The sequence below is a fragment of the Dryobates pubescens genome, chromosome 20, assembly GCF_014839835.1.
Source record: "Dryobates pubescens isolate bDryPub1 chromosome 20, bDryPub1.pri, whole genome shotgun sequence".
NCBI classification, from domain to species: domain Eukaryota; kingdom Metazoa; phylum Chordata; class Aves; order Piciformes; family Picidae; genus Dryobates; species Dryobates pubescens.
Window position 1 is genome coordinate 1,681,291 of NC_071631.1, and position 14,671 is coordinate 1,695,961.

At 56.8% G+C, this 14,671-nt stretch overlaps 1 protein-coding gene across 1 annotated transcript; it reads right to left on the minus strand.

Moving 5' to 3' along the window:
* Positions 1–347: 347 nt before the first annotated feature.
* Positions 348–14,671, minus strand: CAP1 (cyclase associated actin cytoskeleton regulatory protein 1). The gene is given in 14 exon segments (XM_054170423.1): positions 348–1,563; positions 2,084–2,227; positions 3,160–3,242; positions 3,337–3,460; positions 3,642–3,829; positions 4,389–4,566; positions 4,673–4,778; positions 5,610–5,695; positions 5,786–5,929; positions 7,744–7,821; positions 8,813–8,913; positions 9,270–9,382; positions 14,516–14,629; positions 14,631–14,671. Coding segments are annotated over 14 exon segments (1,578 nt in total). The 5' UTR covers positions 14,666–14,671; the 3' UTR covers positions 348–1,479.

Sequence of the window (14,671 nt, forward strand, 5' to 3'; positions counted from 1 at the left end):
GTGGATGACCTTTGAGGCCCTTTCCAAGCCAACCCCTTCCATGGCTGCAGGAAGGGATTCAAGGCAGAGGCAGGAGCTGCCTTGTCCTAGCTGAGGTGCCCCCCAAAGAGTCAGCAGAGAGCCACTGGACTGAGCAAGTTGGCATTAACTTTATTCTATCTTCTGTATACTCTTAAGTACATAAGAAAGGGGGTTGGGTGGTGGTTTTCCCACAAGCCTCAGGAGAAGACAAAGTCACAGGGCAGTCTCCAAATTAAAAAATTGCATATTTTTTTGTCTTTTTTTCCTTTTTTTTTTGTTGCTAAGTCTTGCCCTAGAGAAGAAGACCATTGACACTTGACAGGAAATGCTCTGGGGATTGCTTGTGCCACCCGAGGCCTGGGGGAGGGGGAACAGAACACCGAAGGTCAAAGCAGCTGCAGGTCCCTGTGGGGGTCAGTACAGGACTGGGGGCTGAAATCCACCACCCTGCTCCAGAGCCCTGGAACAGAGGCTGCAAGCTTCCACCAAAGCCAAGAGCCAAGCAACAGGGAAGAGAGGCTGAGAGGATTCCCTTGGTGGGGGCTGGCTGCAGCTGAACTGCCCTGATGCAGCTCAGGTAGCTCCAGCACTGCACAGCTGACCTGCAGTGAGGAGATCCTTCCTCTGCAGGAGGGGGACACCTTCAGAGCTCTTCTGGAAGACAACCTGAGTGCAGCTGCTCCAAGAAGGAAGCCCTGAGGCAAAGATTCCCTTTGGAGGGAGGAGGGCTCCTGGAATCAGAGGTGCTCAGCTCCAAGCTAGCAACCAGACTGCCAGGAGCAGGGTACCCACAGCTACTCCACTGCAGCTTCCTCTGGCACTGGTTACTAGGAAGCCTCTGGCATGGCACAATCAGAAGTACACTGAGCTAGAAGGAATGATGGAAGAGAAATGAGGGTGGAATGCTAGGGCCCAGGTCCTCAGCCTTTGGTCCAACTAAGCCATGCCCATGTCCTGTAATGCCATCAAGCAGTACATGGAGCTGGAATGAAGCAGCTGCCAGGAGCTCCTGGAGCCACCTTGGCCCCTCTGGCCCTCCCCACAAACCACTCCCTGTTCAAAGGGGACAACATTCCTCTCTCCCACAAACACTTTGCTTAAAGGCAACACAAAAGAAACCCCCAAAACCCCAAACCTGAACAACACTCTGAAAGCCAACTGCCAGTACTGGCTGGGAACTCACTTAAAACCTTGACATCATCACTTGGTGCAGGGGAGACCAAAAAAAGAAAAGGGAAATAAAAATTCACCTTCCTGCTGCCAGAGGTGGACACTAACTGACCTGCCACCCACCCCACAGCCTGGGCAGAGGGACAAGCAGGCAGCTTGTGTCTCCTGGGTAGAAGAGAAGCAGTTTGGAGAGCAGAAAGGTACAAGAAATCTAAAAGGATCATCTGAAAGCAGCTCTTTGTCCCACAGCAGGGCCAGGGGCAGGCAGCAGCCCTGCAGCTCCTCTGCTTAGCCAGCGATCTCGGTCACCGTGGTCACCAGCTTCTGCCCATTCCACACTGTCTTGAACTGCTCTGGGACAGGGAATTCAGTCTGGAGGGGGGAAAGCAAGACAGCAATCTCTTGTCAACAAAACAGCAGTTTGTGACTGAAGGAGACCCACAGGAAGGCTGGGGAGGAAGGGTACAAGAGGAGGAACTTCCTCACTGTGAGGCTCCCAGAGCCCTGGAGCAGGCTGCCCAGAGGGGTTGTGAAGTCTCCTGCCCCAACCCCATCTGGATGTGCTCCTGTGTGACCTGTGCTGGATTCTGTGGCCCTGCTCTGGCAGGGGGGGGTTGGACTCAATCTCTTGAGGTCCCTTCCCCCCTCTCCTGTACTGTGGCACTGTGACACAGGCTGTGCCCCCTCCTGCACCACAACCCCCTCCCCAGAGCTCCTGAGGAAGCAGCAGCTCCCACAAACCAACCATGACCTCACTCCAGAGCCAATTCGATGCCCTGCCTTTGACATCTGATCATCAGTCACAGGCTCCAAAGCCCAGAACCCTCCCTCCCTGACACCAAACATTCCCTGCTCTGTGCTCCCCCAGCAGCATTTGGAAGGCAGGACTTACAAAGTCCCCAGCCTCGGTGGGGATGAGGATGTTCATCTCTGACGACTTGGCACTGACGACCTCGCAGTCTAGGGAGCTCTGGCTCAGGTACACATGGCACCCATCTGTCTTGTTGATGGAAATGGTTGGCACTTTACCCAGCACCTGGCAGAGTGGTCAAAGCAGCAGGGAGAGGAGCAGCATTAGCTTCAGAGGAGCAGCCACATTATTTTCTTCTGGAGGCTTGCCTTCGAGGCAAGAGGTTGGAGTGCAGCCTCCCACCGCAGGCTTGGGCTCCTCACCCAAGGACAGGAGAGGAAATGGCCTCAAGCTGCCCCAGGAGGGGTTTAGGTTGGACATGGAGAACAATTTCTGCCCCTTGAGGGTTGCTGAGCCCTGGAGCAAGCTGCCCACAGTGGTGGAGCCTCCATTCCTGGAGGGGTTTCAGAGCTGTGGAGATGTGGTGCTGAGGGAGCAGGTTTGGTGGCAGCCTGGCAGTGCTGGGGCAATGCTTGGACTCAATGACCTTAAGAGGTCTTCTCCAGCCTAAACAATTCTGGGATTCAGCTGCTCCCACCTTGGAGCTGCTGTTTTGATCTCTTTAGAGCAAACCTCCAGGGAGTGCTGGGCAGGGTGACCCTCCCAGCCCAGAGACCAAACCTGGCACCCGAGCAGCTTCAGCTGCTGGCCTCCTACCCTGGCAGTCTGATGGTGCCAAGGGACTGACCTCTCACTTGGAGCCCTGCAGCAGCTCAGTGAGGCAAATTTCAGCCCTTCCCTAAGGGTGAGCTGCAGAGTGGTAGGGCAGATGGCATCTCATCAGTGTGGTGAGAGCCTGGCACAGGCTGCCCAGGGAGGTGGTGGAAGCCTCATGCCTGGAGGTGTTTGCAGCCAGGCTGGAGGTGGCTGTGAGCAACCTGCTGTGGTGTGAGGTGTCCCTGCCCATGGCAGGGGGGTTGGGACTGGCTGAGCCTTGAGCTCCCTTCCAGCCCTGACAATTCTGTGATTCTCCCCAGAGGCACATTGCTGTTCTGGGCATCAACCCACTCCAAGCAGCAGATGTGGCAGCAGGCAGGGCAGAGCCTGCAGACACTCACCTGAACTTTGACATCCCTGCTGTTGATGATCTCCACGATGCCCACCACGTCATCAAAGACCAGGCCTAGCTTCTTGCAGTTATCTGGGCAGAAGGGCCAAGAGCAGGTCACAGAGGCTCTGCAGACTGAGCCTTCTGCCAGCAGCCCAGCAGCAGCTCCCAGGCCTCCTGCACTTACCAAGGGTGATGGAGTTGATCTTGCCCTTGATCTGCAGCGTGCTGTTTGTGCACTTGAAGACGTAGGCTACCTGCTTCAGCTCTGTCTCGCTGATGACCAGGTTGCTGGCATTCTCCTGGTTTTCCTGGAAAGCCAGGGGGAAAAACCACCTTGTTTCTGGGATGCAGAGCCACCAACCCATGTGGGCAGCAGGGCAGGGGCAGCTCCTTTAGAAGCAAGGTGCCTGGACAAGGAAGGGCTCCAGCACAGGCTCCTCCTTCCCTGCTGCCAAGCTGCCTCCACTCCAACCCCAAGCTCTCACTCACCACTCTCCACTTTTTGCCTTCTAACTCTAGCAATGGAGGAGCCTTTGGAGAGGTCTTTAGGGAGGGATTAGCATTGCAGGCTGGTTTGGGAGCAGTGAAAGGCTTGGGTCCAGTTCTCACTGGGCCCCCTTGGCTCTTCAGTGCTGGGTTCTTGTGGGTCTTCATGTCATCAGAAACGTGCCTCAAGCCTGCAAGAGAAGTTGAACCTGAGGTCCAGCTCTCCTCCAGGAATGCAGTTTCACAAGCACAGAGAGCCCTGCTGACAGCAGTCAGCACAACCACCTCTTCAAAATGCAAATCAGTTCAGATGGGCCTCAGCTGAGCCCAAGCTCGACAAGAGGGAGCAAGAAACAGACCCAGCAGTGAGGAGGACACAGGGAAGCAGAAGGTGTCAGCTCTTCCACCCTGCAGCTGGAAGCAGCTCTGAGCTGGCACCTTGCTTTTGCTTCATGCCTGCCTCAATCCACTGCCCAGGCAAGCCACAGAAGGGCCAAGTGCTGTGCTAGAACAAACAGCTGCAAAATTGCACCTTGTGTAGCAGGCAGGCAGAGAGCTGCTCTGTGCCCCAGCCCTGCCTGCCAGCTGAGGCTGACAACGCTCAGCTGTGCTCCCAGGGAGCTGCCTCAGGGCTGCTCCTGGCTCCCAGCCTCACCCCCTGCCAGATGCCTTTTGTTCCTCAGCAAGTGAGTCAAGGAACAGCAGCACAAGGCAGGACTCAGAGCAGAGCTCTGGGGGCCCCTGCCCTACCCGAGGTGATGCCTTCTCCCCGGTTGATCTGAGCGAAGAGCGCGGAGCGGGAGGCAGAGTCGTCCATGCTGGAGCTGCTGGGGGCAGGAGCAGGAGGGGGAGGAGGGCCTGGAGGGGGAGGTGCAACCCCAGCAGGGGCAGCAGATGGTGCTTTAGTCCCTTCTGTTGCTACAGGACCCTGGAAGAGGCCAGCAAGAGGGAAGGTGATTGGCCCAGCTCGGTGTCTGCTGCAGGCATCGGCAATCCCCACCCAGGGAGCTCCTGCAGGTGCAGCCAGCACTTACTGTTTTGCTCCAGGCCAGCCCTGTGGTGTGATGCTCCTTGATATAGGCCTGCAGCTCTGTCCAGATGCTCAGGTAAGCTTTCACCCAGTCCACCTGCTTCTTGTCTCTGAGGGCACAAGGAGACCATGAGGAGTGAACAGCTGAATTTGCCACTCAAACCCAGGGACTACAAAAAGGTCTTTACAGCTCTGCACCTCTCAGCCTGCAGACAAGACACAGCTGGACCCCCCCCCAGCAGCCTCAGCCTCCCCCAGCAGCCTCACCACCCCCTCAGGAGCATGCTGCAGCCTCAGTGTGAATCTTGCACCTGCAGGCAGAAGGCCACAGGCCTGCCCTGCACCGTTGGAATGAAGGGGTCTGGTTCAAACCCCACTCCCCAGACCCAACTTGCTGCCCTGGGTGCTGGTGCTGAGAGAAAAGCTGCAGCAGACTTGCTACCAGAGACTCCAGCTGCAACAGTGCAAGGAATCTTGGCCCTGAGGATCTGACAAGTGACAGGAGGAGGGACAATGGCTTTGAGCTGGGAAGAAGGGAGACTGAGACTGGGGCTTAGGAAGAGAGTGGTGAAAGCCTGGCACAGGCTGCCCAGGGAGGCTGTGGCTGTCCCCTCCCTGGAGGTGCTCAAGGCCAGGCTGGATGAGCCTGGGCTGGTGGGAGGTGTCCCTGCCCATGGCAGGGGGCTGGAATTGGATGATCTTGAAGGTCCCTTCCAACCCAACCCATTCTCTGATCAGGGAAGAACAGTTCACAGACTCCCAGGAGCGCTCAGGTTGGAAAAGAGCCTCAGGATCACCAAGCCCAGCTGAGGCTTTGCACAGACACTCTGAGCTTGAACCAGAAGAATGGATTCCAGAGCCAGGCAGCTGTGGTTAGGCACTGGAGCAGCCCCTCCACACCCTGCCAGCTGTGCCCCACACAGGGAGGAGGTGGAACTTACACATCCTTGTACTCCTTGAGGATCCTGTTGGTGTAGAACATGGCAGCATCAGTCATCTCCTTCACATAGGGACCAGGCTTGGGAGCCTAGAGAAGAAAGAGCACAGTGGCCTGGAGCAGCTGAGCAGGCTTCTCCCCAGCAGCCCAGGGCAAGCAGTTCCCAGCTGGAGGCCTTACCATGGCCACCCAGCCCAGGGCCGGGATGCTCTCGCTGACCGCCGACAAGTGGTTGAACAGTTTGCTGCCTCGGTTCTTCTCCCTGAAGTTCTGCACCGCCTGGATCTGCTCTGAGATGGGCTTCAGGAGGGATGAGAAGGCATTCTGCAGGACAGGAGGGGACAATTAAGCACATCAGGACTGCCCTGGAAGGGCCTCCACCTCTTCATGGGTGGCTCTGCCGAGATGATGGTGGCTTGGAAGAAGACTCCAGCTGGCACAGGTTGCTGCTGCAGCTCTTGTCCAGGCTTGGCCCTGCCTGTCCAGCCAGGCTCCTCCAGGGCTGAAGTCACAGCTCCCAACCAGATCAGTGCTGTGGGAGCACGCCAAGAACTGTGACTCATGTTGAATCCAAGAGACACTGACAGAGCTTGTTAGGAACAGGGACAGAAATAGCATCTGCCTGCCTCGGATCCCTTTGTTCCCAGACACTTGGGCAAGTTCCCCCTCTCCTTCAGAAACCCCCAGGCAAAGAGGTGCTGTGCAGGGCTCTGCAGCTGGGGATCCACAGCCTGCCCTGCAGCCAGAGGCACAGCAGCTTCTGAAGTCACCCTCCCGGCCCCAGGATCCAGCCACCCTCCTAAGCCAGGCCCCAGGATCCACTCAATCCAAGTCAGCCTTGGATGCTGGAGGTTGGTTGTGTGTTTTCCACTTGGAATGCTGACTGAAAGCCCTTAAAAGTCTTCTGAGGTCAGAGCAGCCAAGTTCACATTTCCACTGATGCCTCTTGGGTAACTTCTCTTTCCTTTAAGGTCAGAAAGTCTGCTGCTGGGGGCAGCAAGGAGGGACACAAGTGGCCAAATCTTGCTTTTCAAAGCCTCAGCTTTTCCTCTTGCTGTCCCTTCCTCTGCTTAGATGAAAACCAGAGAGGTTCTGAGCACCACTGGCCAGGGCCACACTTCCAGAAGCTTCACCCTAGTGCCAGAGCCAAGTACCAGGATGGGGCAATTCCCTGCCACAAGCAAGGAGAGTTCACACACTCTGCCTTTTAAATTGGCTGCTCCAGACCTGCCCAGACTCCTGCAAGACCACCTGCACTAGAGGAAGGTTGTTTTGCTCCCAATCCTCCAGTTAAACAACCTGCCAGTGGAACTTGTAAGCAGATTCTCAGAGCAGAGGCTATCAGAGCAGCAGCCCAGCAAGCCTGCTGAAAGACAACCAACCTCCCAATGCCAAGTGGAAGGGAGAGGGCAGATCTGTTTTGCAGTGAGCAGGAAGGCAGCACAGAAACCCAGCTCCCACAGTGTAAGAGGAGAAGGCAGGACTGAGCCAGAGAATAACAGCAAAGAACAGCAAGCTGGGATCCTGTTGCTCAGCAAATGCAGCTCTCAGCAGGGAAGAGCCAAGGCATTCAGGAGCAGCTTCTCACTCACACCCTGCTGAGAAGCAGCAGCCTTGGGCAAAGTGTTAAATTACTTGCTAGGGACAAATCAATCCTAAAAGCCTTGGCTATTAATTCAGAGGCCACTGGAGAGAGGCAAGTGCCTGTCAGACTGCAGGAGGATCTCATCATGGAGAGCAAATCCCACCCTGGCTCCTGCCTCAGCTCAGCTCCGTCTGCAGGCTGCATCCCAGGGAACAGAGATTGTGCAGCGCTGGTGCCAGGTGAAACTCGAGACAGCTGCTGTGAGCTGACACTCAGAAGCTGCTCTGAGGGCTGCAGGGAACTTTGCTGCTCTACTGGCTGGAGAATGTCACTTCTGCAGCACCAGAGTCGGCCTCCAGAGCTCTGCCCAGCGTTGGGCGAGCACCCAGGACAGGCCACGCCGTCAGCAAGAGCATCTCACGGCTGCAGGGGGGCTCCAATCCTCCTCCAGTTCCTCATCTGGAGCACCTGTGGTGTCCCAGACTCCCCCACACTTGCAGACATCCCTGAGGGAAGGGCACAGAAGGCCTGAGGAGAGACCTCCCACACTTACCTCTTCTGGCTGCCGATGCTGAGAGGCCATCACCAGGATTGCTCTCTCGCTCATCAACCCTGCATGAACCATCTCAGCCTGGGGACAGAGACACAAACCACAGCACAGAATCACAAAGTGCTTTGGGTTGGAAGGGACCTTAAACACCACCTAGTTCCAAGCCCCCTGCCATGGGCAGGGACACCTTCCTCCAGATCAGGTCACTCGAGGCCTCACCCAGCCTGGCTTTGATCACTTCCAGGCTTGAAGCCTTCACAGCTTCTCTGGGCAGCCAGTCCCAGAGCCTCACCACCCCCATGGGGAAGGATTTCTCCTAATGTCTCTTCTAAATCCAGCTTCTTCCAGCCTGAAGCCATCACCTCTCCTCCTGTCCCTCCATACCTTTGCACAAAGCTCCTCCCCAGCTCTCCTGGAGCCCCCTCAGGTACTGGCAGGCAGCTCTGAGGTCTCCCTGGAGCCTTCTCTTCTCCAGGCTTCACAACCCCAACTCTCTCAGCCTGCCTTCATAGGAGAGGTGCTCCCTCTGACCATCTTTGTGTCCTGCTCTGGACCTGCTCTAACAGGTCCAAGTCCTTCTTGTGTTGGGAGCTCCAGAGCTGCACACAGGCCTCCAGGTGGGGTCTCAGCAGAGCAGAGCAGAAGGTACTTCCCTTGTACCCAACATAAGGCAAAGAACCATTCAAACTCCCACTGCCTGCATCTCCTAGTGTGCAGGAAAGCAGCTCTGCTGATCTCAAAGCATATTCTTGGAGACAACCATCCCCAGGGAAAACTCCCAGGAGTGCAACAGCTCCTGGGCCTCCTGGAGGCAAGCATTGAAGTCTAAAAAGAGAGCTAGGCACCTAACTGCTCAAGATATAAAGGAGGAGGTTTGATTCATCCTGTGTGTAGGTGGCAACCTGCTGGAGGTTATCTGGGCATCTGCCTCTGCTGTGAATCCTCAGGGATTTATCAACTTCCCAGAACACAGCACTGGAGCAATGCAAACACTGAGAGCAACCCTGGCCCTCAGCAGCCCCCCAAGGCCAGGCAGCATTCAGAGCCAAGGGAGAGGAACTGGAGTCCTTACATGTGTCTGCACATCCCCACCAACTTCTTTGCTGATCTTCATGTACTCAGCCACTGGGCCAGCCAGAAGGGCATCGAAAGCCTGCACGTACTCAGCCACCCCTGCAGGGAAGGAACCAGGGCACAGCAGTCACTGGGAGCAGCCACACACAAGCACCAAGCTCCCGGGCTGCTCCTCCCGCCCTCCTCACACCCAGGCTAACCCCTGGGTGACAGCAGCTGAAGGCAGCAGGCTCAGCCTGGGGCTGGCAGCTGAAGGCAGGCAGGGGAAGCGCTGCAGCCACAGGAAGCCTCCTCCAGCAGGGTGCTAACCGCAGCCCCTCGGCGCCTGCTGCGAAACCGAACTTCCCCCAGCAGGCACCCAGAGGGCTCTGCATCAGCACTGCCTGCCCCACAGCAGCCTCTGCTGCTGCCCCTGACCCTGCTGCACCACCCACAGCTTCAGCACAGGGCCTCACCTTTGGGGGAGCCATCTCCACACCTGCCAGGGGCTTGGCAAACCGTCTCCAGGCGCTCCACAGCCTTCTCCAACCGTTCCACCAACCTCTCCATAGCTGCTGCTGGCCACAACCTGCACAGGCAGAAGACAATGATTCACCTCCTCTCACAGGATGGGACTCAGATGTCAGGCACTGAAGAGGGCTTATCAGCTGCCTGCTGCAAGCTCTACCAGTTCCAGAGGAATGATTTCCACCTAGCTCTGCGTCCTGCTGATGCTCTGCCAGGAGCAAGGGCGCTGGGATTACACAACAGCCACTTCCTATTGCCACAGCTGCTCTTTAATGGCCACATTATTTCTCCTCCATTGCAAGGACTTCTCACACATATAAGGACACTAAAACTTCCATCCTTTAACCTTGTCTTGACAGTGCTCCATGAAGCAAGAGGGCTGCACAAAATGTCACTGCAGCCAGCTCCTGGCCAGAGGCCCAGCTGGGACCACACAGCAGATGCAGAGCTGCTGCACTGCGAGCTCACAGAATCCTTTGGGCTGGAAAATAGGGGGAGAAAAGCAGAGTTCACACACTTCAGGTTACAGAGACCTCCCAGAGTCCTGAAATCCTCCCAGGAACATCCCTAACTCCAGCATCACTGGAGCATCAGTGTGCAGAACGAGCCTGGCACCCTGGCACATGCCAAGAGGAGCAGGTGCAGGAGCTAAGGCAGCAGAGCTGCTGCTGCCACAATGTGCCCCTGTTCATCCTCTCCAGGCTGTGGTACCCAGGCTCCAGAGCCTGCTCCTCAGGCACTGCACAGCAAAGTGACTGAAGTGCAGAAGTCACTTGCAGCATCTCACCTGGAAGAGTCCAAGAGTCAGACAAACCTTCCATGAATTCCTGCCTTGCAGAGGCTCTGCAGCAGGGAGCAAGACAAGTCAGGCTGTGGGAGCAGACTAAAGCCCAGGGAATGCAGGGAGGGAGCAGCAATCACCAAAGGCAATTTTAGCTCCTCACCAACTCATGGCAAGGCTTTTACTACATGAATCACAGCCTGGACGCAGCTTCCTGCTTATTGCAACAGCCTGGGAGAGCTCAAAACCTGCCTGGAGGGAGAAAGACCTTCCCAGCACACCCAAAAAGGAAAGCAGGGCTGAGCCAGCTGTGTCCAGCAGATCTCCCTCAGAACAAGCCCTGAAGTTCTAAGCAGGGCCCTGCTCCGGAGCAGCCTCCAGAGGACGTGGGGCAGCTCCGATGTCACAAGGCAAACAAGGCCAATTTTCACCCTTCTTTTGCCTGCTTGCAGCAGAAGCAGCACTGATGTTGGAGAGGGGGAGGCAGGAAAGAGGCCACCACCCCCCCTTTTCCAGGAGCAGTTTCCTCCTCCGTGCACTGAGCCCCAGCAGATAGCTCAGAGAGAGCCGGACAGCAGCCGCTGGATGGCTTCCAGACACAGAAGTCCAGAGAGGCTGAAGCCTGTGGGCACTCACCCACGTAATTAGCAGTAATGAATACTTCTCTTTTTTGCCTTTCTGCTGTTGTTTTAATTCAGTGCAATGTAGCAAAGCCTGACCACAGGGCTGGCAGGGCTCTGCTGCATCCAGAATGGGGCTCACGTCTCCAAGCGGGAGCGCAGCCAAGAGCAGGGCTCTGCCTCCCCCGCTCTCCGCACACCAAAAGTGTTCCTTTTCCCCCTCCTCCTTCCCCCCCAGAAAAAGAAACAAGAAGAGAGCCACCTGCTAAAGAAACTCTCTGAAGCTTTGAGGGAGCAGGGAGATAGGTGCAATGCAGGGGGCTCAGGAAGGACAGCAGGCTCGGCCGGCGCTGAGCGGGCAGCGCTGCTGTTCTGCGCCGCTGATCCCCATCGCATTCCAGGCTGATCTAATCTGATCAGCCCCATTACCCCAGCCACAAACTGCACTTCAAATCAGGATTACAAACCAGAAAGTCCAGATGGAAAGCAGCTTCCAAGCCCCAGCAGCAAACGGTGCTGGTGTGAGGAGCACAGCTCACCAGCTCCAGCTCCGCTGGCAGGATTAATGTCCTTCAACAGGGAGGTGCTCCTGAGGCTCAGGCTCCTCCAGGTCCCCGTGCTGGGTGACACCACCTCCTTCCTGCCTTTCCCTGGCTCACAGTGCTCCACACCAGCCTGACCTGGCAGATGGTGAACTCATTTTAATTTCTCTTTAATGGGCAGCATTAAGGCAACTTACAAGAGAAGTCACTGGGTAAACTGGCAGCAAAATCAGAACTCGGAGCAGGCGGCACAAAGTCCCAGAGCAGGCAGCTTGGGTCACTCCTTGCTGAAGTGATCTTGGCTCACCCTTACTCCTTCTGCTATCTACACACCCACAAGGAATGAAATGATTTAGCTGTAACCAACAGCAGCAGCCAGAGTTTGCAGATTAATGTTTAGCAAGGGGGAACAAAGAAGAAAAGCCAGGGTCAGAGGCAGACCTGCTTGGGCTACACCCAGCCAGCATTTTGCCTGCAAAAGGAGTGGTGACAGACTGGCTCCCCAGGTCTCAGCACTCTGCTATCAGCTCCTCTGCCTCCCTTCCAGAGGAAGCTGGGACACAGACATCACCCAGGAGGCACTTTTGCTCAGCACCTCGCCCTCTGCTCAGGAGGAATGGGAAAAGCTTTCAAGCTGTGCTGTGCAAGCCAAGCTCAGAGCTCTGCTGCTGACAGCAGTGGAGATGAAGCTCTCCCTTTTGGGACTACAAAGCAAGCACTTAAATCTAGGTCTTGTTTAAATTCAATTGAACTTTGATTACCAACGGAGCAGAAGCTATGGGCTCGCAGCAAACACACACTTCACCCTGGGCCTGAGCCTCCATTCATTCTCACAGCACATTTTGCTTCATCTGTTTAATGAGCTTTTGATTTCCACCCAAGCTTGGGAACATGGCTGTGAACACAGTGTGCAGCAAACAAGCTTTCATCTGCAACCAGGCTGTTCTGACGCCGGGGAGGGGAAGGGAACCGAGCCCCGAACCGATCCTGCCCAGCACCAGAGCAAGAGCAGTTTCCTGTTTGGGGCTGGCACGTCCCAGGCAAAGGAGCTCAGAGGAATGGTGCCAGTGAAATCCTTCCTGTTGCACATTAACCCCCAGCCCTCACTTAAAGACATTCTGCAAGACACCAGTGCTAGTTTCAGAGCCAAAGCAAGTCAAACCTACGCCTGCCTTCAGATTCAGCTCCTGTGAGGGCCGACGAAGTGCTGTCAGCAACACGAAATTTGCATCAGCTACTTCCTGTTTCTGCAGGCAAGAGGAGGGAGGAAGATGGGACAACTAAATTAAGAACATACCACAGTTTATTTCTGAGCTGACACTGGGATGACTCTCAGGGGATCAGCTGCCAGATGATTCCCAACATTGTTGTTTTTTTACCTTTCGAAAGCCCAATGAATTTTATGCTATTTTTCAGCCCATCAAGCACAGGACTATTTCAAGCAAGACAGGACTCCAGTGCCTGAATTTAGTCAGTTGTCAGGACCAGCCATGAGCACCAGACAGCTACTGCCAGTCCCAGCAGCTGCCAAGAGAGAGATCTCTGCTGTTTATAGCACAACAATACTTGTTGACATTGCTCCAGAACCCATGGTGAGTGCTGCTGGTATTCCACAGCTACTTCATTTAGAAAACCAAAAGTGCTGGAAGAAAACCAAATCCCCAACCCAGCCCCCCAGAAAAAAACCCCATCTGGACCCTATTTAAACTCCCTGAAACAGCAAACCCTCCCAAAGCCATCACACATCTCGGGGCCCACTTTCACTTTAACCTTCCCCTGGAGTTTGTGCACCACTGCTCCACAGCACAGCAAGCACAAGGACTCCTTTTTTCCCCATCACCATTACATGAAACAGGAGATTTTTTTCCCCCACTTGCCAGACTCTTGTTGCTATGCTCCTCTCATTTCCATTCCCTGTCAGGGCGATGAATCCACCAGGGAAGGAACTGAGGATCTCAGATCTAAGCTAAATTGGATGCAGCACCAAGCTCCCTGTCAGGGATTCAGAGCATCGAACCTCGTCAGCATCCCTCCCGAGCTGTGCCTGCTTGGCTGAACTTTGTTACATCAATGCCAGGGAGGTATTTTTGGCTTTGGGGAAGCTCAGCAGCATCCCAGGGACAGGAGGATTGTGTGAGGAAGAGAAAGGGAACAGGGCAGCTTCTCCACGCCACGGATTCCTGGGGTTTCGGTGATGTGCACTCACAGCCCAGGCTCCGTGGGACAAAACCCTGGGACCCGACCTCTAATATTTGTTTCATTCCACTATCACCAAATCCAAAGCAATCCTTTACACCTTTGCCCCAGCCAAATCACCACCGAACCACACAAGGCAGACGAGAAGGCAGCAACAGGCTAAAAGAAAGCCCTCCCCCGGCGCCCTGCGACGGCAGCCGGGGAACACCAACTCCCCGAATATCCTTGCTCCAGGCTGTGCCAAACCAGCGCCGCCGTGGATCTATCACCTGGGCACACACCCTTCCCCGCCCGAAGGAGTCACCCAGCAGCTGCCAGCTCCGGGAACCCACCGGCCCCTTCGCTTTCCGACCCACCCGCTCGCCGCATCACCGGCCAGCGGCGACTTGACCGGGGGCTGCCCGCCGGCACCCCCCGACCCCCTTCCAGAGGGCGGAGACAGAGCGGCCGCAAGGGGCAGGACTAAACGCCTCTCACTTAGGGTTCTAGGGGCAGATAACCAGCCCCCATCCCGTTCCTCCACCGGGTCGACCGGCGCCGGAGGGGATGGCCGTCGGTGGCCCACACCTCGGTAACCTGTGCTCCCACCCAGCTCCCCACCGGGCAGAACTCGGGCGCAAGACACCCCCAGGCGGGGCCCCCGCGGCAGGAAGCGCCCCCGCTCCCCGCAGGGAACCCCAGGTAGGCCCGAAGCTGCCCCGCCCGGTGCCTCGGGCGGCGGTGAGCCCCGGTAATGGCCCCATCGGGGAGTTTTCACCGTTGCCTGACTAAATTAACCCGAAATCACTGCTTTTAACAGATTTAACCCCCATCAAGCGGGCAGGAGCCCCTCCCGTCTCCCTGCATCCTCCCAGCGCAACCCCGGCAGAGGTGGACAGCGTCCTCCGAGCCCGGGTGGGCCCGACCCCTCACCGGCACCCACCGGCCAGCCCCGGGGCCAGGCGCGATCGGTGGCGGCTGCTCCGTAGCGGCCTAGGTCCCGCCGATATGGGCTCCGGGGCAGGACCCGCGGCCCCAGCGGGAAGCTTCCCCCTGCTGCCCGCCCCAGCGCTCACCTCCCGCCGCGCTCCCGCTCCGCCGCCGCCGCCGCCCGGCGCCGCCCAGCACCCCCCGCGCCCGCCGCTTCCGGCCCCCGCCGCGCGCGCCGGAAGTGCGCGCGGCGCGGCGCCGGGGGGAGGTGTTTCGAGCGGCCGCCGCCCTGCCATTGGCGG